The sequence below is a fragment of the Sminthopsis crassicaudata genome, chromosome 2 (assembly GCF_048593235.1).
Source record: "Sminthopsis crassicaudata isolate SCR6 chromosome 2, ASM4859323v1, whole genome shotgun sequence".
Lineage (NCBI taxonomy): Eukaryota > Metazoa > Chordata > Mammalia > Dasyuromorphia > Dasyuridae > Sminthopsis > Sminthopsis crassicaudata.
Window position 1 is genome coordinate 136,248,034 of NC_133618.1, and position 23,260 is coordinate 136,271,293.

A 23,260-nucleotide genomic window follows, 5' to 3' on the forward strand; every position below is an offset into this window, starting at 1 on the left:
TTTTCATCATTTCATAATTGTTTGCCTCTTATAAAGTCCCCAGTATCTCTAGGCAACCTAATTTAAAGGATTTCACCTGGACAAGGTGAGATCATTCAGATCAGTCTGTTGTCCTTCTTTTGATTTTGTCTATTTAGATTGTTCGGTTCAGATTAATGTATTATCTTCTGTCAGATCAAATCAGGCTATATGGCTTGACTAAAGTATCCTGCTAATAACTAATATTTTGTTGGTAAACCCTCTAGTATATATCTGGTCATGCAAACTATGTTGTGCCATAGATTCCTTTTCTAACCTGCGTACAAGTGAGATACTATGCTGGAAGGAGGGGGTTATTCTCTATTTACCTCTTTGATTGTCTCCAAAGAGATGCATGTTTGTTTTAAATTTTCTAATGGCTTACTAATTTCTTCAAAGAAAGAAGGGGAAGAGTCTTACTGAAAGCTTATAGTTGTCTCCTTGTGATATAACTTTTATATTTCCTTTAAAAGGATATTAAGATAGGAAGGCAAGTTAAAAGGATATTAAGATAGGAAGGCAAGCTAATAATTCTTAATTGTTCTCATTTATTCCATCTATAATTAAGATGAAATCATGTCTAATTGGAGTTAATACAATCAATTCCTTGGGATAGTGGAGAGCCATGACCAGACCAGGTCACCAATATCTTTCTGATGCCTCCCTGCTGGATTTTTTTACTTTTGTCACTAAGCAAGAATTGTAGATATAAATTTAGCTCCTGGGCTGTACTGAATAAAAGTTACTAAGAAAGTGGATAGGTTGATCAGGAACTTGAGGTAAGAAAGGTAAGACAAAAAAAAAAGCTTAGAACTGAGAGGTGGTTTTTGTTTTAAAATGTATTTGGCATTTATGTGATAGAAAATCCTTGGTCTCATACAAAGTTCTAAGTAGGATAGAAGCAATTTATTTAAAGTATTACTTATTAAACTACCCTCCCCCCATCCACATCAATTTTTTTTATAGTCCATTATCTTTTTAGGATTTCAATTTGTCATTTAAGGAAAGCTATTTGGATGGATGCTATGGGTCTTCTCTTAGGCTATGCCTTGATTGCCATCTAACTTCAGGGCACTTTGGAGCAGAACTTACATGTATATTTTAATAGAGGAGAATGAGTGTCTTTCTTTCCTCCTTTGATGCTTTCTTCCAGTGGGCCACTCTAAGAATGGAGAGAGGAGCCAAGGAGAAGAACCATCAACTTTACAAGCCGTACACCAATGGTAAGAACTACCTGAGGGCTCTTAAAAGTACTTGAACTTACCCTAATAGGTCCCCTTGAACTTACAGCTTTTAACTTCACACTTCTTACCCCCATTGGACATTGTGAGTTCTTTCATTTTATTTTATCCTAGTATGCTGCTTGACAGGAAGGGTCTCTTTGTTTCAGGAATAATTGCAAAAGATCCCACTTCACTAGAAGAAGAGATCAAAGAGATACGTAAAAGTGGGAGCAATAAGACCTTGGACACTCCAGAATTTGAACTTTCTGACATTTTCTACTTCTGCCGAAAAGGAATGGAAACCATTATGGATGATGAAGTAACAAAGAGGTTCTCAGCGGAGGAGTTGGAGTCCTGGAACCTGCTGAGCAGAACCAATTATAACTTCCAATATATCAGCCTTCGACTCACTATCTTGTGGGGGTTAGGGGTGCTGATTCGCTATTGCTTCCTTCTGCCACTCAGGTGAGGGCAGGAACTGATAGAGGAAAAAAGCTTATCTGCCCACTACCAATGTGTAAATATGACAAATGACTGCCTTTTTTCAAGAAGGGGAGAGAGTTAATGTTTGTTCTAGACTAGTTAGTAGTTCTTAAGAATTCATTTGTTACTTAGAAGAACTGATTGACTATCCCTAAACTCTCTTAGAATTCTTGCATTCCATCATCTTTTCTGAGATGATTGAATTATTTATAGCTAAACTGCTTGTTTGGGTGGCATAAACAGTGGGAGACATTGTGTTCTTCATGCCACCTTTCCCTGGTCATAATTTTCTTTGCTTTTTCCTTGCAACTTACGTCTCTTAGTGTAGGCATTAAAAAAAAAAAAAAATGTCATTTGTACTATGTATTTTCCTGACTAGATCTTGAGACCAGAGAGTAATCCCTAAGCTCTGGTTTCCATTGTTGAGCAGATGATAGAATTTTTTTTCCTGCTTGTCTTTAAAGCCAGAGGGATCAGTCAAATACCCTGAGGGAGGGAGAATTGGATAATTTTGTCCCTGGAGTTAATGTCCCCTGAGATCTGAATCCATAATACATGGACCTAGTGCCTAGATATTGTCTGACCCTAACAAATAGTTGAAATTCTTTATTTCAGGCTTTGGGTGATCAGATCTTTGTGGTGGCTTTTATGAAATTCAGTATTATTCCCGTGTACCAAATTCATCATTTCCAGGTGCTGCCAGACTGGTTTGCCATCCTTTAATCTGTTTTCCTCTTACAGGATAGCTCTTGCCTTCACGGGGGTCAGCCTTTTGGTGGTGGGCACAACCATGGTGGGATATTTGCCAAATGGAAGGTGAGCAGATTTCTGATGTCTGTATATAAAAGGATTGGGGGCCCTGGGTCAGGCAGTACAGCTACTGACATTTAAGGCCATTTCTTTCGACAAATCCCAAGTCTCTAGAGACTTCCTGGAAGGCGCTGATAAGTTAAAGATTAATATTAATTAAAATATTTTCTTCTTAACTCATGTGCCCAGATCTGTATAGTGTTTTTAATTTTCCCATATGAAATGGACTCCATACCCATGCTATTCTAGAGGCAGAAGAAATGTAGGTATATAAGAAATGCAGAATGTGAAATGAGGTAGACATTAGGTGGTTTTACCTAAAGCCTTCAGTTTTGATTGTCTCCTCTAGTGATAGATTGTAGACAGTAAAGGAGTTTAATCTGAAGGAAAGTGGGGCTATTTTTGGGAAAGTTCCGAGTTCTGGGAAGTCCCAGGGCTAGCAGACCTCTTTTTCTTCTGGCCAGGCTGGTGAGAGGCTTTGACTCTCTGGTTCTTGCCCTGCTTTGGAGAGTCTCCTCTGGCAAACATGTGACTCTGTGGGGCAGGGATTGATTGGGGAGGAAGAGGATCTAGGAGACAGCATGGTTCACCGAGACTGCAAACTCTGGGGCTGTGAGTTTTAATACACATTAACTTGCTATGTGACTTTAAGTCACGTCTTCTCTTTCTGTGCCTCAGTTTTCCCATGTGTAAAACGGAAATACTAATACAATAATACTAAGACTTTCATGGGGTTTTTAGGAATAACTAATAAAAAGCCATGTGTATATAATATGTATTATATATACATATATAACATGTGTATAAATATATATTTTAAAACCACTTTGCAGATATAAAGGCTAGTAAGTAGTAGAATAGTTGAAGTCATTAACTTTCCTACTCCCTTTTAATATATGCCTTTGTCTTGGTTGCTGCAGGTTTAAGGAATTCATGAGTAAGCACGTACACTTGATGTGTTATCGGATCTGCGTCCGTGCCCTAACAGCCATCATTACTTACCATGACAGGTGAGATACAGAATTTAGGGATGAAACTAGAGTAGTGATTAGAAACATAAGTAACAGTCCTAACAAAAAGTACCATTTCTTAGTGCCTAATATAAAGGACGTTTTTCTCAGCCTTTTAGCTAGAGTTACTATAGCTTTGATTGAGGGGATTAGCATTGAGCTCATCATTTCAATCTAGTTGAACAAACTATTATAAAGTTCCCATTGTATCTCTGTAATGAGTGTGTGGGGCTGCAGATGAGCAAGATATGTATTTATTTATGAAGCACTTGCTCTGTGCTAGACTGAAATAATTGCTTGTTAGAAAGTTTACATAAAAATTGGAAACAACCAGGATATTTATGAACACAGACAGAATAAATATAAAGAAAATTATCCAAATAGACAAAGTAATTAATAGCAGTTTGAGAAGGAGGTTGCTGTTGAAAGGATCAGGAAAGGCTTTATGTGGTATTTGAGCTGCCTTTTGAAGGAAGAAATTTTCCTGAGGGCACAGTTCAAGCCCTCAAGTATCAGGGGAAATGAGATGGGAATTCTTTTTATTCTTTTAAAGCTTTATTTTCCAAAACATGCATAGATAATTTTCAATATTTACACTTGCAAAACCTTAAGACAGGAATTCTCAAAGTAGAATGAAAAGTGTCCAGGATCAAGTGTTTATTAAGAGAGTGCTATTTTATATATTTCAAACCAGGGAAAACCGACCCAGGAATGGTGGCATTTGTGTAGCCAATCATACTTCTCCCATCGATGTTATCATTCTGGCCAGTGATGGCTACTATGCCATGGTAAGAGTTCCTCTCTCCATTGCTTTTTTTTTTTTTTTTTTTTTTTTTTATGGCGTAATTAACTTTGTATATGTAGGCCAAGACTGGGGAAATGCTAGAACCTAAGGTAGTTTTCAGAGTGTCTTTTCAAAAGCACATGCACACATATACCCACATGCCAGTTTGGATGACCTCCTTCCAAGATGCTTTCTTTGTCCCTAGGGCTTTAGCGACCACTTTGCAACCTTGTTGGTGACATTCTGAGCAGAAACTGCCCCAGGTTGCTGAGGGTGTGGTTAGAGGTTTCACTTCATACCTCCAGGTAGATCATGGAAAGGGGTGAAGGGCATGGGATATTTGAAAGGGATTCAAGGGCAGATGGGATTCTACGCTTCAGGGTGGGTGGGTGGGGTCACTCAAGATACACATCCTTCTACTTCTGTGGGATTTAGCTGTTCATACCTATCCTAGACTGGTGCCACTGATTAAAGGAAGACATTTAATGCTCATGGGGCAAGGACAAACCTGATGTGGAATAAAATGTAAAGAGGGTGAGTGGTTGGGCCACTGATCTTCAGAATTAGGATTTTCTTAGTATTAAAAAAAAAACATCCTGGGATTCCAGCATTTGTGTGAGGACATTTTCACTAATAAATCTTCCTTGGTTTGAGATTAGGTGGGCCAAATTCATGGGGGACTGATGGGTGTGATTCAGAGAGCTATGGTGAAGGCCTGCCCTCACGTGTGGTTTGAACGGTCTGAAGTGAAAGATCGCCACCTGGTGGCTGAAAGGTAAGCATTGCTCTAACTCTAATAAGTTTCTTGGGAGAAAGTCCCTATTATAAACATAGTTCAGAAATCATTACCAATTAGGTACAAAATGCTCACTGTGTTGGTTAAAGAATCATATGAATGGTACTATCTCCCACAGAGAGGAATGTTATACCTTTCTACAAAATGCTATTTGATACCATTATCAAAAACATAATGGGACCAAGTAGGTTATAGATGTGATATATTATTGATTTTTTAAAATTATATTTTTCTGATATCTTTTATTTTTACATTATCTAAATTTCCTTCAGTATCTCTTCATATTGATTCTTATAACATCAATTTATTAACCAACAAATATGTATTTATATGTACTATGTACGTACTGTGCTCATTAACCATTTTATTTAGAGTTACTCTTTAGTTTGCAAAAAATTGTTTGTACGGCATATAAATTGAGAAGTTTACATCTTTCTTGCCCTTGTCAATGTTGTCTGTCTTGGGAACCATATGTTTATTATATCATCTAACACTGTATCAAATACATATAGGTCCTGAATGCATGCATTTTAATATTGAGATTAGAGATTTTCTTTCCTAAACTTAGTTTTCTTTTTTTCTTTTATTTAAAGACTGACTGAACATGTCCAGGATAAGAGCAAGCTACCTATTCTCATTTTCCCAGAAGGTAAGTTAATATAAGGTCAAAAAAATAAAGGAGAAGGGAAGAAAGTATGATCAGGTCATTTTATGAAAAGAGTGTAGGAGGGTAGCACCCACGTATTTGCTTTTAATCTATCAACTGAAAAGTTAGTAAGAGTATTGTAAGATTTATTTTCAGAATTTTTCCTAACTCCTAACTAAAAGCTCTTTAAAGAAGATCAGGAGGTAAAGCTTTTCCAGAAAAATAGTTCTTCTAATTGTTTGTTTCTTCTGGACCTATGATATCTAGAGTATAATTTAGACATGTGATATTAAGAAGAAAGGAAATAGTATTTTTCCCTTTATTTTTCAGGAACCTGCATCAATAACACATCAGTGATGATGTTCAAGAAAGGCAGTTTTGAAATTGGAGCCACGGTTTATCCTGTTGCTATCAAGGTAGAATCCTGTCACTTATGATTTACCTCCAAGGCTGGTACATAGTAGGAATTGAAGTTAAGGAGCAAGGGTAACTAATAACTGGATTGATCATTTTCCAGTAGAGTGGCTCTTAGATTGGGCTGGACTCTGTGATTAGAGTATTAGAGAAAGAGAATGCTTAATTATCCATAGTGTAGACAGAATAAAGTTCCTCAACCCTAAGCTGTATAATTTTTCCTTCCCCAGATCTGAGGAAAATGGTAAACCATTTAGCTTTAGTAAATTTTCATCTGTGTCTTCCAGACAAATCTCTTTCAGAGAGGAATGGATCTTTTCATAGATCTTCCCTGGTGCCAAGTTTGGTCATCATAGTTCCTCAATATTCCATTTTCATTTTTTTGTTATTGTTGTATCGTTCCATTAACATTGTTGTAGTTGTTCGTTATATATATTGTTTTCCTAGTTCTGCTTACTTCATTTTTTAATCATATATATTTTTCTGTATTTTTCCATTGTTATCACATTGGTTATTTCTTTTAGCACAATATTTTTTTTTAGTTATTGTCCAGTTAATGTTCATCTATTTTGTTTCCAGTTCTTTGCCATCACAAAAAATAATAATAATAATAATGCTACTATAAATGTTTTAGCTTCTTTACTTTTGAACTTTTTGAAGTATATGCCTAGTAGTGGCATCCCTGGACTTTGCAAAGGATATAGACATTTTAGTAACTTTATTTGCATAATTCCAAATAGACCAAATATTCAAAATAGACCAGTGGACAGTTCCACATCTTTCCATCACCACTCCAATATTACCTGTTATCATCTTTTGTCATCTTTGCAAATGTGTTGGATATATGAAGCAGAACTACAAGATTGCTTTGCTTTGCAATTCTTAATAGTGTTTTGGAACATGTGATTATTAATAGTTTATACTTGTTTGAAATTTGTTTAAATCCTTTAACCACTTAACTATTGAGAAATGGCTTTTGTTCCTATATATTTTTGTCAGTTATCCACATATTGGATTTCAGACCCTTATCAAAGACTTTAATAAAGTTTTCCTAAACTTTTAATATACTTTTCCTATTGCATTAATTTTGTTCATGCAAAATAGCTTATATCCCCGCTCTCTTCCTCCCCCAGATTATTACTCAACTAAATTGAATATAGTATGCTATCCAACTAAAATATAGAAAGATAGACCCTCTTCAATGGGTGGTACTGTTACCACAGCTAGAACTTTAAAAGGAAGATAGGTGAAAACCCATAGGATAACAAATCTAAATCCAGTCCCTAAGAATAGTGGTTTGTTATCATTGTTTTTGTGGTCTAAGGACTTTACTTGAAGCAGAAAGGGTTCTCAAGAAATCATCTAATCTAGCTCTTAACTAAACCCCTAAATAGATAAACAGCCCCAAACTTCCCTGGAGATGAATGTGTTTATTGACTATCTCCATAGGAATATGTGAGTCTGTGTGTTTTAGGACTTAAGGACTTAGGCTGATTTCCCCAGAACAAATAAATTATAATTTTATGCTGAAAGCCCTTTAATAAAACTTTCCACATTTCTTGATTTTTAGTCATATACAATTCTTCGTGACACTGTTTGATGTCGGGGGGAGGGTTTGGGGGGGGAGGAAAAACAGGAGCAGTTTGCCATTTCCTTTTCCAGTTCATTTTACAGATGAGAAAACTGAGTCAAATAGGGTGAAGTGACTGGAGCCAGATTTGGACTTAGAAAGATGTCTTCCTGACTCCAAGTTCAGCGCCCATCTAATTGCCCACATTAATAGCATTTTATCATGACACCTAGCCCAGGAGATGAGATAGCCACATTAGTGGAACTTCCTAAGGCCACTTGCTTTTTGAAGGTTTGCATTTAGCACTATAATATTGGAGTCTTTTGCTTTTTATTGAAAGCAATGCTATGGTATTCTGGATGCACTTCCAACTTTTTTTTAGTAGATTGGTAGCATCCTTTTTGATTATCAGTGTCAAGTGAGCATAGCTACTTCTTGTCATCTTGACTAGAGAAGCAGGAGTAGAGGAATCTAAGCCTAATGCTACATTTTCACTATCATGTCTTAGTCTCACAACTCATTGGTGAGCATTTTTTTTTTTTTTTAATTTTCTTTTTTTCTGAATATTCCTCCTTCTTGATAGAGATAGATGAATTTGGAATAAAGGGACTCAGTGCCCAGGCAGCTTCAAACTTTCATTGCAGTTTACTAATCTGTGTCAGTTGTTTTCTACACCAGGAGACTGTTTCCAAAACTGATGAAATCATAAATCAGGACCAAATAAACAATGTGCATATTTGTTGAGTTACATCATTACAAAAATAATAGGACTTTAGTTTTAACCACATTAGTCTAAAGTTCTCTATCTGGCTTTATTTTTTGTGAATGAAATAAAAATGTCTTCATTTTTAAGGCTGTGTAAAGATCAGAAACTCATTTAACAAAGGTTGCTCTTTTCATCCTGTTAAGTGACACTTGTGAACCAAAGTTATATTTTTCAGTTGATGAATGAATGTGAATTACATATAATTCCCATAAAAAACTATGTGGTTCTCTTAAATATTTTTTCTTTATTGGAGCTGTTGAATAATGGAAATATTTAGACTAGACTGGCTCCATTATTGGAAAGTTCAGTACTATGATTCAGTTTGTATTTAACACTTTATTTTGTAGTGACTGCTAATGATGGGATAATGCAGACAAAGGAACAAATAAAATTAGCTCTGTGTGTGTATAATATGTGTGAATGTATAAAGTTTTTTGCTTATTTTTATTGAGGGGAGGGTTAGATGCTTATATAAAGGATAATAAGATGCTCATGTGTAAGTAATTTGTAGATGTCAGATGTAGAGCAGTTCTTGGGGATACACAGAAAAGCAAAAAAAAAAAAATGGTACCCACACTCAAAGAGTTTTAGTTTGATAAGAGAGAAGTATGCAAAAGGAAAATCATTACAGGGATATTGGGAAAGCTATGACCCAAAGGAAGGTGGTAGGGAATCCAGGAGTTGGACAAATGGAATGAGAATTGAGAAGAATTATTACAATTTTTTTTGAACTTGAGACTAATGGTAAGGAAGGGATTTATTCCATGAAAGTCCTGGTTGAGATACAAACTCACTCTTCAAAAATGTTCTTCCATTGAGTCTGAACAAAAACAGGGTACTATTGTTGAGGACACAGGACTATCACCCAATCCCAGCTTCACAGTTTGCATTTCTAAGAGGCTCCCGAACTTCCCTCATAACATTAAAAAGGCAAATGGATATAGTTGATGCCTTACCATCTAATGGGGATCAATGACTTCATATTACCTAATTATCATTTGACTTTCAGTATGACCCTCAGTTTGGAGATGCTTTCTGGAACAGCAGCAAATATGGGATGGTGACCTATCTTCTGAGAATGATGACTAGCTGGGCGATTGTCTGCAGCGTTTGGTATCTTCCCCCAATGACCAGGGAGGTGAGCACCTCGATGGACTGTTTTTTATTTGCCTTCTCATGACCATGAACAGGTTTTGATTGGTAGTAATTACCTTTTTTTCTCATAGGCAAATGAAGATGCTGTCCACTTTGCAAATCGGGTAAAGTCGGCCATTGCCAGGCAGGGAGGGCTTGTTGACCTGTTGTGGTGAGTAAAGCATCCAGACTTCCTCTGTCACTCTTATGGGAGATTGGGCAGCCAAAATGGGATCTTTAACCTTAGCTTTGGAAAATTGGGGGTGTCTTACCAGCTAAATGGATTAAAATGAGTAGTGCGACTTCTAGGTATTTCTAAAGCTAGTGCAATTCCAGGCAGAAAACTTAATGTTGTGTGTAATTGTTTTGGCCTCTGTACCCCTCAGAAATAGTGACTTTCAGTAAGAAGTAAGTTAGGTGCCACCTTCTTGTGGGAGGCCTATTTCAATCATCTCAATTACTTGTCCGGTCCCCTAAAAGTATGGAATGGGAACAGGGGGGATCCTCTATCCATCATCTATCTATCCATATGTAATATATATACAGATATGTACACATATTTGTAGACAATGCACATATCTACCTATACCCACATATCTATATACACATACACACATATTACGTATAATATATGCTATTTTTTTCTTTAGAACATAAGCTCTTTGAGGGTAGAACTTTTTTTTTTTTAATCTGCACTTAGTACAATGTGTCACACATAAGTGGGTTTTTGTTTTTTTACATTTTTATGTACGTCAAATTGAATTTTATTTTGTTTATTCTTTTTTTTAATTAACACTTTTATTTTCAAAACACATGCATAGATACTTTTTCAACATTGACCATTGCAAAATCTTGTGTTCCATATTTTCCCCATTCTCTCTCCCAGACAGCAAGCAATATGTGTTAAACATGTTAAAAATATGTTAAATTATATATATATACACACATGCATATACATATTTATACAATTATCTTGCTGTACAAGAAAAATCATATGGAAAAGGGAAAAAATGAGAATGCAAGCAAACCACAAAAAAAGTGAAAGTTCTATATGATGAACCACACTCACTTGCCACAGACCTCTCTCTGGGTGTAGATGGCTCTCCTCATCACAAGATCATTGGAACTTGCCTGAATCATCTCATTGTTGAGAAAAGCCACATCCATCAGAATTGATTGTCCTATAAAATTGATGTTGCCATGTACAATAATCTCTCGTTCTGCTCACTTTGTTCAGCATCAGTGCATGAAAATCTCTCCAGGCTTCTCTGAAATTATCCTCTTGATCATTTCTTGTAGAATAATAATATTCCTGAACATTCATATACTACAATTTCTTCAACCATTTCCCAACTAATGGGTATCTACTCAATTTCCAATTCCTTGCCACTACAAAAAAGGCTTCCACAAACATTTTTGCACATGTGGGTTCTTTTTCTCTCCTTTATGATCTCTTTGGAATACAGGTCCAAGAGATCTACTGCTAGATCAAAGCACAGTATGATAACCCTTTTGGGCAAAGTTCCAAATTATTCCCCAGAATGGTTGGATCAGTTCACAACTCCAGCAACAATGCATTAGTGTCCCAGTTTTCCCACATTCCCTCCAACATTTGTTATTATCTTTTCTTGTCATCTTAGTCAATCTTGAGAGGTACCTCAGTTTTTAATCAATGCTTGTTGAATAGTTGTTCATAATTACCTAGTTGTTAATTGACTATCAGGATTCGAATGAAAGTTTCCTGATTCCAAGTCCAATACAAATGTATATTAGAAGAAGAGTTTGGGACCTGTTGTTATAGAGAATCATTAAAGATTCTTGAGCAAACAGGAAATAATGAATTTGGTTCTGTTTGCAAATAGTAAAGCAAAGATCCTCAGGATAGATTAATGATTTAAAAAGTCATTGAATATTGACACATAAGGCCAGTTTCTTCTTTGTAAATTAAGGTTGACTTGTATTTTTTTTCCATAAGATTTGGGATGAATATAAGTGAATGGGAATATAAAAGAATTTTCAAAGCATTATTATAGATATTTTAAGGGTGAAAAGTACAGTGCTGTTACTGAAAACCTGAGAGACTTAACGTGCCCATTTTGAAAGGGATGAGCTAATCTTCAGTTTGTTTCCATAGTCATCTTTAACGAAAGTCATTTTTGGTTCTGACTGGCCCTTTTCCAATTTTGTGTAAAGATTGTTTTAAAGTTCATTTTGAGTTCCAAATTTTTTCTCCCCAACCTTCTTTTCCTCCTCCCTCCTCAAAATAGCAAGAAATTTGGTAAAGGGTATATATATATGTATATGTATATGTATGTGTATATGTATGTGTATATGTGTATGTGTGTGTGTATGTGTGTAATATATATATATATTTATATATATGATCATTTTAAACATTTCCTTATTTGTCTGGTCTTTTTTTTTTTTTTTTTTTTTTTTTTTTTTTTCTCTTTTTCTTTTTCTTGATTCTGGGTAACTAGTTACACCAAAAATCGGGCATATTCTAAGGTGTGCCCTTGATATTTGGAGCTCAGATTTTAAGGGCTTCAATAAAAGGATAAGTAGTTAGTGTTCCTATCCACAGTAGAGTTTTGGACCATTGTCTCCACATCTGATTTTTGCAAGGTGGAATCATGGAATTATCCCAAAGACTTAGTTCTTTCTATGAGGCTCTCTTCTCTTAATGCCATACCCCCGTATTTGAGGGCACCAAATTTGGAGACATTTCTTGTAGCAACCTAGGAATAGCAGAACTGAGATTCTATTTAGTGAGAATAATTAGCTAAACTAGTGATTGTCCTTTTTTGAAGGGAACCAATGACATCACAGGGTGATGACTTGCTTCTCACATGAATTGGATTTAAAGGAGGTAGAATTGCTCTTTCCTCAGTCTCACTCTCTCTTCCAGAGACATCAAAAGTCAGGATATAGTGGATGACCTGGGCTTCTTTGATGTTTGACTGAGCTCTAAGTACTCCACCATGCCTAAGCAAGAGTGATTATCTCCTTGGGTTTCTTCTTTTCTCTTATATCTACTTCCCTTTTTTCTCAGGGATGGGGGCCTAAAGAGAGAAAAAGTGAAGGATACTTTCAAGGAGGAGCAACAGAAACTGTATAGCAAGATGATTGTTGGGAACCACGAGGACCGGAGCCGTTCCTGAGCCCTTGCCTCAGCCTTGCTGGAGCCACTTACTCCCTACTCTTGATCTATGAGCCAGCTGGAGTCCCTGCTGCTGCCACTGCTGCATTCTCCTAGGCTCCGGAGCTCGTCAGAGCTGCTCCTGAATTCTTGGACCCAAGCTTCTTCAGAGTCACACCTGGATCCTTCAGGCCATGGTGTTGCTTGCCCCTTGGTTGCCTGGAGTGAATACCACTAGGTTTTGCTGCCCAGGAAGAAATGCCTTCTTGTTTCTGTTACAATTAAATCCACTGGAGGAATAACATTAAAGTGAACTCTATACCTGTGCACCTTGTATGGAGCTATGTGTTTAGAAGAAATTGGCCATATTTCTTTGTTAAGGGAGACATCTGTTACCAATAGCCATGTGCCAGGGTCACTTTTGTGGGTTTTGTCCTGCTCTTCAAAGGATGACTGAAGCAAAATACTGTTTCAGCATAAAAACAGTCCCTAGTACTTGTATCTGCAGAAATTTATAGTAAAGGGTAATATGGTGGTCTTCAGGTTATTTTTCACCCCTGTTCTCCCCCACTCCACAATGAAGTTTTAAATTCCTGTGACAAATCCACAGGATTTCACCAAATGAGACTGAAGAGGCAGCATAGACCATCATTTTGTAGTAGGAGCCAGGGGTCATTTTAAGTTCAGAGATCTGATCCTGGACTCTGCAGTTGTCAATCTGTGCCTCAGTTTCCCCGTATGTAATTTGGGGGTGATGATACCTACCTCACAGGGGTGTTGTGAGGATTAAAGTGCTAATGTGAGATGTATGAAAGATGCTCAGTGTTATAAATCAAGGTCCGTTGACTGTGGCAGGATGTGGTCTGAGCTCAGAGCTGCTGCCCAGGGCTTTGAATTTGTTTTTGTGAGTAAATAAAGTTGTCTTGGCTGGTGAATGAATTGATGGGTTTTCCCTCTTTGTCCTTTTTTGCTTTAGGTTACAGTTTTGAATGGATTATAAACATTTTAAAAAACAATTCTTTTGTTGTAATAGTGGGGCCTAAAGTGATCTTGAGAGTCTGTGTGAACTAGAAAGAAAAAAGGAAAACTGGAACTATCTTTCACAAAATAAGTACAAGACTGTCCAAATTTTCTAACTTTGTTCCAGAATATTGGAATAAAGGGTGGAAAGCCACTTAAATAATTGTTTTAAGTTCTATGAAGAGAGAACAGTGTAGGATTTAGGTAGATGCATGGATTCTAAAACTAGAATCTGAGAATTTTAATTTTTTTGGGAAACATTTTGATAACTATATTTCAATCTAATTGGCTTCCTTTATAATCCTAGGTATTTTATGTCTTTTAGAACATTCTGAGAGTTTGTAGTCTTCATCAGACTGCCATATGAGTACATGATTCCCAGATGACAATCACTCAGAAAGTTGATTTGGACCTGGTGGAATTCGAGACAGTTTGGGGGTAAAGGCAATGTTCCAAGTACATGGTGGATTTAGCAAAACAGGATTAAGGAATCTGATGGGATTTGAGAGGACACAATAGCCCTTGTGTGTGTGGGTTTTTTTTTTTTTTTTGCTTACTCAGTTACAATGAGGCAAGATCCAAAGTCAGTCTGTTCCTGCTGCTACTTTGAACTCTGGAGCTGGTGAGGATCATCATAACACCTTTCAGGCCTCCTGTCCACCTGAATTTACAATGTCATCCATAGCCATCCAGAGGCCAATGGTGAGTGTGTAATCTCTGATTTGGGCTTTTTAGAGATGGTAGGAACATGGTGTATTAAATAAACACTGCTACATCAATCTTCATTTTATACCCAGAGGACTTCTGCTTCTTTGGTCCTGTGGCCTGGCCCTCTCAATCTTCTGAACAGGTTTCCAGATCTAATAATTCCTGGTGCCCCGTTTCTGCTTTCTTCTTTTACTAATATACTCTGGTTGCAACAAACAATTTTTGGGACCCTATTTCAGGAAATGTTCTAAAAGAGTTTGTTCTTTGTAAATGTGATTTAAATTTTTTCAGTTCCTTGGGAGAATCCTCTAAGCTGATATCCTAATATTTTTCAAATTGGTCTTAAAAGGTTTTTGAGATTTTTTCTTTTTTAAAAAAATTAAATTTTTGAAGCACTCTTGTATATGTATATTTTTATTTTATCATATATTGGTTTTAGCTTTTGTTGTTGTTGTTGTTGTAGTTTGTTTAATCTTTTTCTAACAAACAAGTATTAAGTCTGTGGCTGGGATTTACCCAGGAAACTGTTAACAATCTGGAGCATCACTTATAATTTGTATTGAAGTGATTTCAAATCCAATCTTGTTTTTGGATGTTGGAGAGTGATTCTTTGTATATAAGAGCAAGGTAATGTGGGCTTGTTTTGCAAAATAAGAATATCAAGTTATTTTCTCATGATTTGGAGGAAAGTTTTCAATTGTATCAAAAGAAAGAAAGGAAGAACACACTTTCTCAGAAAAAAGGTACAGGTAAGGAAAGAATGAGTAGATGGGAAAAAGAACAATTTCTATATGGTATTTTAGTGTACTTAATAACTATCTTATGTCCAGCTCCCTGTTATTGGTGCCTGAAGGTCCCAGAATGATCCAATTTGTTCCTTTGGGTTTTAAGTATTTATTAATATACTGCAGTTGAAAGAATGGATGGTCATACAGAAAAAAAGTATCATAGTCCCTGTCCTCAAAAGAATAGTCCCTGTCCTCAAAAGAATACATATGATAGCCACAGATTGCACAGTGCAGATTGTTACATAGGGATGAAGGAATCCAGACAAAAATCTGAGAGTATGAAGGAGTCACTTTTATAAAACTGGGTAATTGGAATGGAAGACACCAGAAAACATTTCATGAAGGAGGTGGTGATAACATTTATTGTAGTGTGGGTGATGCTACAAAATGCTGGCAAAGAGTCTGTAAAAAAGAAAATGTATTATGTCTGTGACTTCTGCACCAGTACCCAAATTCAGAAGTGTGAATTTACTTAAAATGGTGGTTCTTGACTCTTGAGCCTGAATACCCACAATGTATCCCCCACTAGGGGATTTCTTAGCTCCATGTGAAAGGAAGGGAATAGGTCAGTTGTTTAAGTGTCTAAAGAACTTCTCTGGTTTCTAAGATGGGAAAGGGATACTATTGCTATTGGTCTATGATTCCTATGGTGGATCCTGAAAAGTTGAGTCATTTTATTAGCTAAAACAGCTGATAAAAACTCTTAAAATTTAGTAGAAAACTATGCTAATTAAAAATAATTGTGCCTGCAAAGAAGGTGCTCTCCTAAACAACCAACATTTATTTCATTACTCCTGCCCTATAGCTTCATCCAGGTAAAATGCCCCATTTCTGTTCATGGTTGATTAAAAGAAAAAAAAATTGATAATTAGTGAAAGCTCAGCCTATAAAGCTTTATAGGCCAGGTGAAGGTCAGGGGATCTGTCCCCTTCAGGGTTTTAGTACAGAATCCCTGCCAACACTGAACTTTAGTGGAGTTGGCCTTGCCCATAAGTCCTGTCATCTGTTCTGATAATTGGCCACAAACCCAAGGCCTGTTGGAACCTAAGAACACTGCTGTCTTCTGTCTCCCAAAGGATTTTACTCTTGCACAGGAAGCATCATCTGCCTTCACTTTTGGGTGGTCAGACTTGATTTCTCCACTCAGTGTCATCCCAAATGGCTTCCGATGTCAATGCTGGAAGGGAAGTTGGACACACACTGACTCTTGGACAGGTTAAGAGCTGACCATCCAACCATCCATCTTCTGATGCACTAACACCACCCTCCCACCCCACCCCCCACGAGTCAATATGTCTCTCTCCGATGGGAAAGTTAATAAATTTTGCTCTAGATTAAAAGTATCGATCATTTCATTTGTAAACGATAAATAAAAAAGGAGAACTTTTCATTGCACCAGGGGTAGCGTCTGGTGAATTTTGCTGGTGAAATTGCGCTGGCTAGGGGGGTGGGCTTCTCATATGCATTCTGGCTGGCTGGCTGCATTGATTTCCTATTAGTCTCCCTGCACCACCCAGTAACACATCATTTCAGTACCTGCTATTAATGGCCTTTTGATAAATAATCACTTGTAAGTCAATAAATTTTTATTAAACAGTGTGGCTCTTTGATTTATTAAAATCCGACCATGTTTGTCTGGGAGAAAAGGGATGCCGAATTGAAGTAGGGCTTTCCATACATCTTCCTGACGCTGAGCAGTCACGGCACACTCTGGAGAAAAACAATTGCATTTTAACAGAAACAAAACAGCCAAGTTTGGAACTTGGGCCCAAGGAAACTTTATCTCCGTCAGCCAGAGTCACACTCTGTAGAGAACTGCTTATGGGCCTGAGGGTGGTACAGTCACAGTTTTTGTTTCTGAAAGTGGGGAAGGGTTTGTGCTGGAAATTGCAGTTGCCCTCTTTGGCTCTTTGCAATTGCTGTCTTTGGCCCGGTGAATCCCCATCAGGTTTGATTCAATTTGAAAGATGGAGCCCAAAGCAAGTGTTCTTTGCAAACATTTGAGACTGAGGAGAAAAGTTGGGTCTGTGGGATTTGTTTGCTCTCTTCTTGGCTTCACATTTGTACAGAGATCACATCACAGCAAGCTCCAAAAGATTGTCCAACTCTTATTTGCTGGGATTTGGTTCTGTTGAATATTGCTTAGACTAAGGAGATGAGTGGCAGGAGTTTAGAGGTCTTTTTGTTTGTCATTTGGGGATTTGATTGATATTGGGAAGGGGGGAAGAAGGAGGAAGACTTGTTATTTTATGGGCATGGTAAATGCTAGTAAGGAAGCTTTCTCTTCCAATACTGATCAATGCCTATTCTGCAAAGAACAGTTGTAGAGAGTTGCTTGAGATGCTGATAGATGACTGTAGTCTCAGAGGCAGTTTTTGAGCCAAGGTTTTCTTTTTTCTGAGGTCAACTCTATTCTTCCATGCTGCAGATCTCTATTCTGACCAGTTCACTTCTGAAGAGGTTCTAGCTCATCTCCTAGGTCTTGAAAGTAGATTGCTGGGGTTTCAGTTAAATCTGAGGGCAGACAACTGCTTACTGCTGCCTCCTTATCTTGAAAGAGTTGCTGTAGTGAAGAAGTTAATCTCCATGCAGCCAGTTGGGTGATGAATAAAATAACTCCAATTAACAATCTGAATGTTTGCTACCTTGTTCCTGGTATTACATGTCTATGCATTTCATACTGTCTGCTCTCTCAGAGAGAGGCTGGTGAAGGCTTTGTCTGCCAGGAGAAATTTTGTCCTTGGCCATAGTTCCTGGTAGTTAGATGACTTCCCATCACTTAGCAGAAATAGCTAGAACCAAGTGATGGTAAGTGATAAGCATTCCTTCAGGTTCCAGTTGTACAATTACAGAAGTAAACATAGTACTTTGGGAGAAAGTAGCCCATTTGTTGCTCCTCCATTCTCTGTGTTCAAGATAATCAAGTCTCTCCCACTAACTGATGTATGAAGGATGCTTATGCTGGCTTTCAGGAAAGTGGATTTAGAGGAATGCAATGGAAGGCACGGTGGAACAAATGCCGTGTTTGGTATGATAGAACCTAGGTTTGAATTCTAGATTTTGCCACTTTCTTCCTGGGTGACTTTGGTCAAGAGACCCTTCTCTCTGGATCTTGATTTCCTCATCTGTAAAATAGAAGTATAGGATTATCTGGTTCAAGGTCCTTTTCAGCTCATAGATTCTCTGATGCTAGGAGAGGCTGCTGGATAGGTAGGACCACTGCTGTCTCCATTCTGTGAAGCAAGTGAACAAATACACTTCACGTATAAAGGTTTCAGACTGAACATGCTTCTCTGACTGCAGACACAACTCGAGGAGTATTTGAGATGTTCTCTTCTGTCACCTATCAGCTGATTACATACCACCTGTTGATGCATCAATGTAGCAAAAAGCTTTATAGGCTGGGCTTTCACTAATTATCTTATCAATTTTTTTTTTTTTCTTTTAATCAACCATGAACAGAAATGGGGCATTTTACCTGGATGAAGCTATAGGGCAGGAGTAATGAAATAAATGTTGGTTGTTTAGGAGAGCACTTTTTTTGCATAAAGGGATAGCAGGGTCAGTCTTCAGATTCTAAGGGTTTGTCGAAGTTTTGTCCTGAGATTTGGTTAATTTTCTTAAACCAAAAATGTTGGTAGGTGGGGCTCCAAAGTATTTGTTGTGCCAAACTTCTCTCTAGTTTAGAGGAGGAGGAGGTGAACCTCTCTGGATGGGAAGTGGTATTTTTAGAAATGGGAATGGTACAGACACTTTTTGTTCTCCTTGTGAATGACCTCATGGAATTTAAATGCATCTAGATCACACAGAAATTTGGTTCTTAAAGGATTGGAACAATAACAGAAACATTTCAGATTCTTCCAAGTATAAAAATATTTTTTAAGCAACTCTTTCACTATACTTTTTGTTGAGTATATGGACTTTCTCAAAGTAAGAAATAAAGAAGGAATTCTTGAAACTAGGCCCAGGAAGTTGCACCCAAGACATGCACCAATGCAGGAGAGGCCTGGGGAGATGCCAAGCCTCTTCCTTGAGGGTCCCCAAGCTTCTGTTAGCAGCATTGGGGTTAGGGAAGTGCAAGCAGCCTTCAGATTGATCCACCAGCTATGATTTGTCATTTCTCTAAGGCAGGCACTGTTTTCTCTTGCTTCAGGAGGCCCCTTCGACACCTGCTTTATTTTTCTTCCTGCGCTGACGTGACGGGAGACAGGTGTTAAACTACTTAATCACTTTAAAATTGTTTTAATTTTCTGTTTTTTATTGATCTCTCCAGCACCAATTAATCAGCTCACTGGACCAGGCAGTTAGTACATTAAAAATTGTCAGGGAGGCCGTGCATCTTGCAAAATGTCTAAAAAATATTCGGCTAGCAAATTTCGTTTTTCTTTAGCATGCAACAGTCCATGGACCGTGGACCACCCCCTCACAAAGAGTCTCTGTCTCTGGGGCTCATGTCAGAGGACATGAGATTCTAGGGGTCTAGGAGAAGCTACAGATTTCAAGGCTTGTGGTTGGTAGGACTGCCTTCTTAAAAGTCAAATAGGAGTCAGTATCCCTTTATGCCAGTAGAAAGGACATTGATGTGAAAATACTATTTTTGACACATTTTCCTTGCTTCCTTCTTGGTTTCACTCATGTATCCTTGATTTAGTCACCTTGTCCTGAGTTTGGGAAACTTTAGGGGAAGAGGTAATTTTTGAGTATTATATTTTGATAATCATAAGTGCAGGTCTCTTGATTCCGTTCACCTATTTGAATTAGTGCAGGTATGAATTAAACTGCCATCTGTGTTTTGTTTTTGTTTTTGATTTTTTTCTTTCTGAGATTCAGAATTTGAAGTTCCTGACAATGAGATTTGGGGAAGAGAATGTAGGATTTGGGCTCAAATTCTGCCTTTGACCTTTAATGTTTAGGAGACCTTGGGCAAGTTGTTTAATTTCTCAGGGCCCTCTGAAAGGCATTGGACAGATGACCTCTAAGGGATCTGCTAGCTCAAGATCTGTAGTGCTGGGTCTATCTTTTTTGGATACTCAGGTAAACTTAGCAAAAGCTTTCCCCAGGCAAACTTCTATAATTCTGGCCTCTGGATGTCAGTTATCCTTATGGTGATTACCCTGGTACCTATGCTTTCTGCTTACCACCTGCCTGCTTTGTCTTTTGCAATCTCCTTGGGAAAGTATTCATGAATTGTTCAGTCACATTTTTGATCTTCTTGCAAACCAGGATTTTGGGGCTTTTCTTGTGAGATGGGAAAGAAAAAAAAGAATAATGTTCCAGTTCTCATTTCAGCCCAATTTCCTATTTTCTGCTGGGGAAACACATTTAGAGAAGTAGCAGTACCTATTTTTCTACAGCCACATCTAATTATATGGTAAACTATCTGCACATTTGAAGGCTTTTCTCCTCTTCACCCCTTCCTCCAATCTTTTTTTTATTATCCTATGGGGCTCCCCCCCTCCTTATTTCCAGTACCCAATGTAAGGGGAGCTAGTATGATTTTTTTCTTCAACTTTCGTTCCCCCCCATGATTCACTCCTCTTCCCATCCCTTTAGCTCTTCACTTCATTCAGATAAGCTAGACCTGATTGAGCGAAAACACTTTTAGATTTAGGGGTAACAGCCTCTTAACTCCAAGGGAGACTGGAGATAGAGCTCAGTCTGGTGGAAATGTAGTTGAAATATTCCAAAACTGCTGGGCCAGAGTGTCAATTTAAGCTCTGGTGAGTCAGCTGCAGAGGACCTAGTATTAATTTCAGCCGGGTGAGTCAGCTGCAGAGGATTGTGTGTGTCAAATGGGGAGGTCTTGTTATCATCCAGAGAGCCCACTCACTAATCAGCTTCAGGATCAGACAATATCCCCAGTACTGGCTAACCCTGTGGCCAACTTCCATTCTGTGTGTCTGTCCCCCACTTTCCACCCCCAAGACCCACCTGCTCTGTATTAATTGGTATTTGATTGGGCCAGAGCACATAATCTGGTATTGATTTTCTCTTTGGACGCCACTGCCTTGTTTGCTCACATCTGCCTTGTGTTTAATTGGTGCTCTGCTTTGGCAACAGAGAGATCTTATCTGCCCGTTTGGTTTCTTTTCCTGGGCCACACAGGCATGTACACACCCATGAGATTATTCACCACGGGTTCTTCCATTCACCCCACACGCCCTTCCTGCTCTTCCCCAGAATGGAAAATGCCTCTGGAGCACTCTTCTAACACTATCCTCCCTTCTCCTTGCCCTTGTGGATGTGACCTCTTCTATGTGTGAGTTCTTTCATTCTGTCACTATGCGTTGCTAATGATCATACTGCGTGTGAGCCACTCTGTCAGATATTGGTATTCAAAGTATACCCCCAAAAAGAAAATGGGATTCCTTCTCTCAAGGATCTTATATTCTAATGCACATAGAAGAGACATAAAGAGCCTCAGACAGTAGTTGATCCTGGACAAATCACTTCACCCAGTTTGCCTCAGTTTCTTCTCTGTAAAATGAACTGGAAAAAGAAATGGCAAACTCCAAATGGCATCACAAAGAGCTGAACATGACTCAACAACAAACAACAGAATTGTTGGAAAATATCAAAAAGGCTTTCTGCAGAGCCAGCATTTGAACTAAGTCTTGAGACAGAGCTGATGAGGGAGAGCATTCCAAGCAGGCAGGTTGGTCACTGAAAATGCAAAGCAACTGAAGTTGGTGCAAAGTTTGTCAGGAATAGCAAATAGGCTCCCATGGCTGGACTATTGAGGACATGGAAAGAAGCAATGTGTAGGAAGCCTGGCAATATAGGAAGGAAATAAGTTATAAATGGCTTTAAATGCTAAACAAAGAGTTCGTAGTTGATCCTAGAGGTAACAGGGCACTCAGGGGGACCTACACAAATAATGTGTACATGTGTGCATGTTTGTCCTATGATAAGCCATGCAGGGGATCATATGATCAAAAAATCAACAATTTCTTTTTTTTTTTTGGAAGCAATAATGTTAAAAGTTACTTGTCCAGAGTCACAATAGTAAGTATCCAAGGTCAGTTTTGAATGCAGTTCCTTCTGATTCTAAGCCAGTGCTTTATCCACTGTGCCCTTTGACAAACATTTCTTAAGTGCCTACTGTATGCTACATTTTATGTTATGAATAGCAAAACAGATTTAGAACTAGAAGGCAGCTAGGCCACCCTCTCATGAGGAAGCTGAATTCAAGAAAGCCAAAAGGAGAAGTGAGATTTGAATCCAGCTATTTTTACCATCTAATGCTCTTTTTACTAAACTGCGTTATTTTTGTCCATGAGTTTATAATTGAAAGAGAAAGGGGTTCTCTTACAAATGCTCTTTCCTTAAATGTGGAGATGTATTCCTTTTAAAAATAAATGCTTTATTTATAGCATTCATTTAATTTTTTTGCGTGTTCTGAATTCTTTTTTTCATTACCCTCCTCTGCCCATTGATAGGGCAAGCGATATGGTATTGATTATACTTGTGAAATCATGTAAAACACATTTCCATATTAGACATGTTGCAAAAAAGCAAGAAAAATAAAATAAAATAAATTATACTTCAATTTGCACTCAGTGTTTATCAATTCTCTCTGTAAAGATTGATGGTAACATAAATCCTTTGGAATTGTGGAGAAATATTCTTTTAACAAATTAAAATTTTTAAAGAATAAAACAATCATTTCCATAACATAGTATAATTAAAAAAATGATTGCACATAAAACTACAAATCTTATATACAACATGCTATTCCTTTTAAATATATAAAGTTACCTTATAATTTTTTCCTTTTTCCTTCCTGCTCTCCCTTTCTCATTCTAACATATCTTTTTTTTTTTTTTTTTTTTTTTTTTTTTTTTTTTAATAGGCTAGTGCTAATTTGACTTTTACCTTTCCTTTACTGTGAGACAAGGGAGCTGTGTCTTACACACACACATACACACACATACTGTGCTGCCACCCTCTG

General features: G+C 37.6%; 1 protein-coding gene across 4 annotated transcripts in view; it reads left to right on the forward strand.

Moving 5' to 3' along the window:
- The window catches only part of GPAT4 (glycerol-3-phosphate acyltransferase 4), a 38,442-nt gene extending 25,322 nt beyond the window's left edge, over positions 1-13,120 (forward strand). For 3 of the 4 annotated variants that reach the window (XM_074287340.1, XM_074287339.1, XM_074287338.1), the window contains exons 3-13: positions 1,172-1,241; positions 1,409-1,706; positions 2,466-2,540; positions 3,455-3,544; positions 4,239-4,332; positions 4,988-5,103; positions 5,718-5,773; positions 6,101-6,186; positions 9,530-9,658; positions 9,747-9,826; positions 12,707-13,120. In XM_074287340.1, coding sequence (XP_074143441.1) covers positions 1,187-1,241; positions 1,409-1,706; positions 2,466-2,540; positions 3,455-3,544; positions 4,239-4,332; positions 4,988-5,103; positions 5,718-5,773; positions 6,101-6,186; positions 9,530-9,658; positions 9,747-9,826; positions 12,707-12,815 — 1,188 coding nt within the window. In that variant the 5' untranslated portion in view covers positions 1,172-1,186 and the 3' untranslated portion in view covers positions 12,816-13,120. Of the gene's footprint in view, positions 1-1,171; positions 1,242-1,408; positions 1,707-2,465; positions 2,541-2,998; positions 3,147-3,454; positions 3,545-4,238; positions 4,333-4,987; positions 5,104-5,717; positions 5,774-6,100; positions 6,187-9,529; positions 9,659-9,746; positions 9,827-12,706 lie in introns of those variants that run through there. The other variant, XM_074287341.1, reaches the window with a different exon arrangement.
- Positions 13,121-23,260: the final 10,140 nt, after the last annotated feature.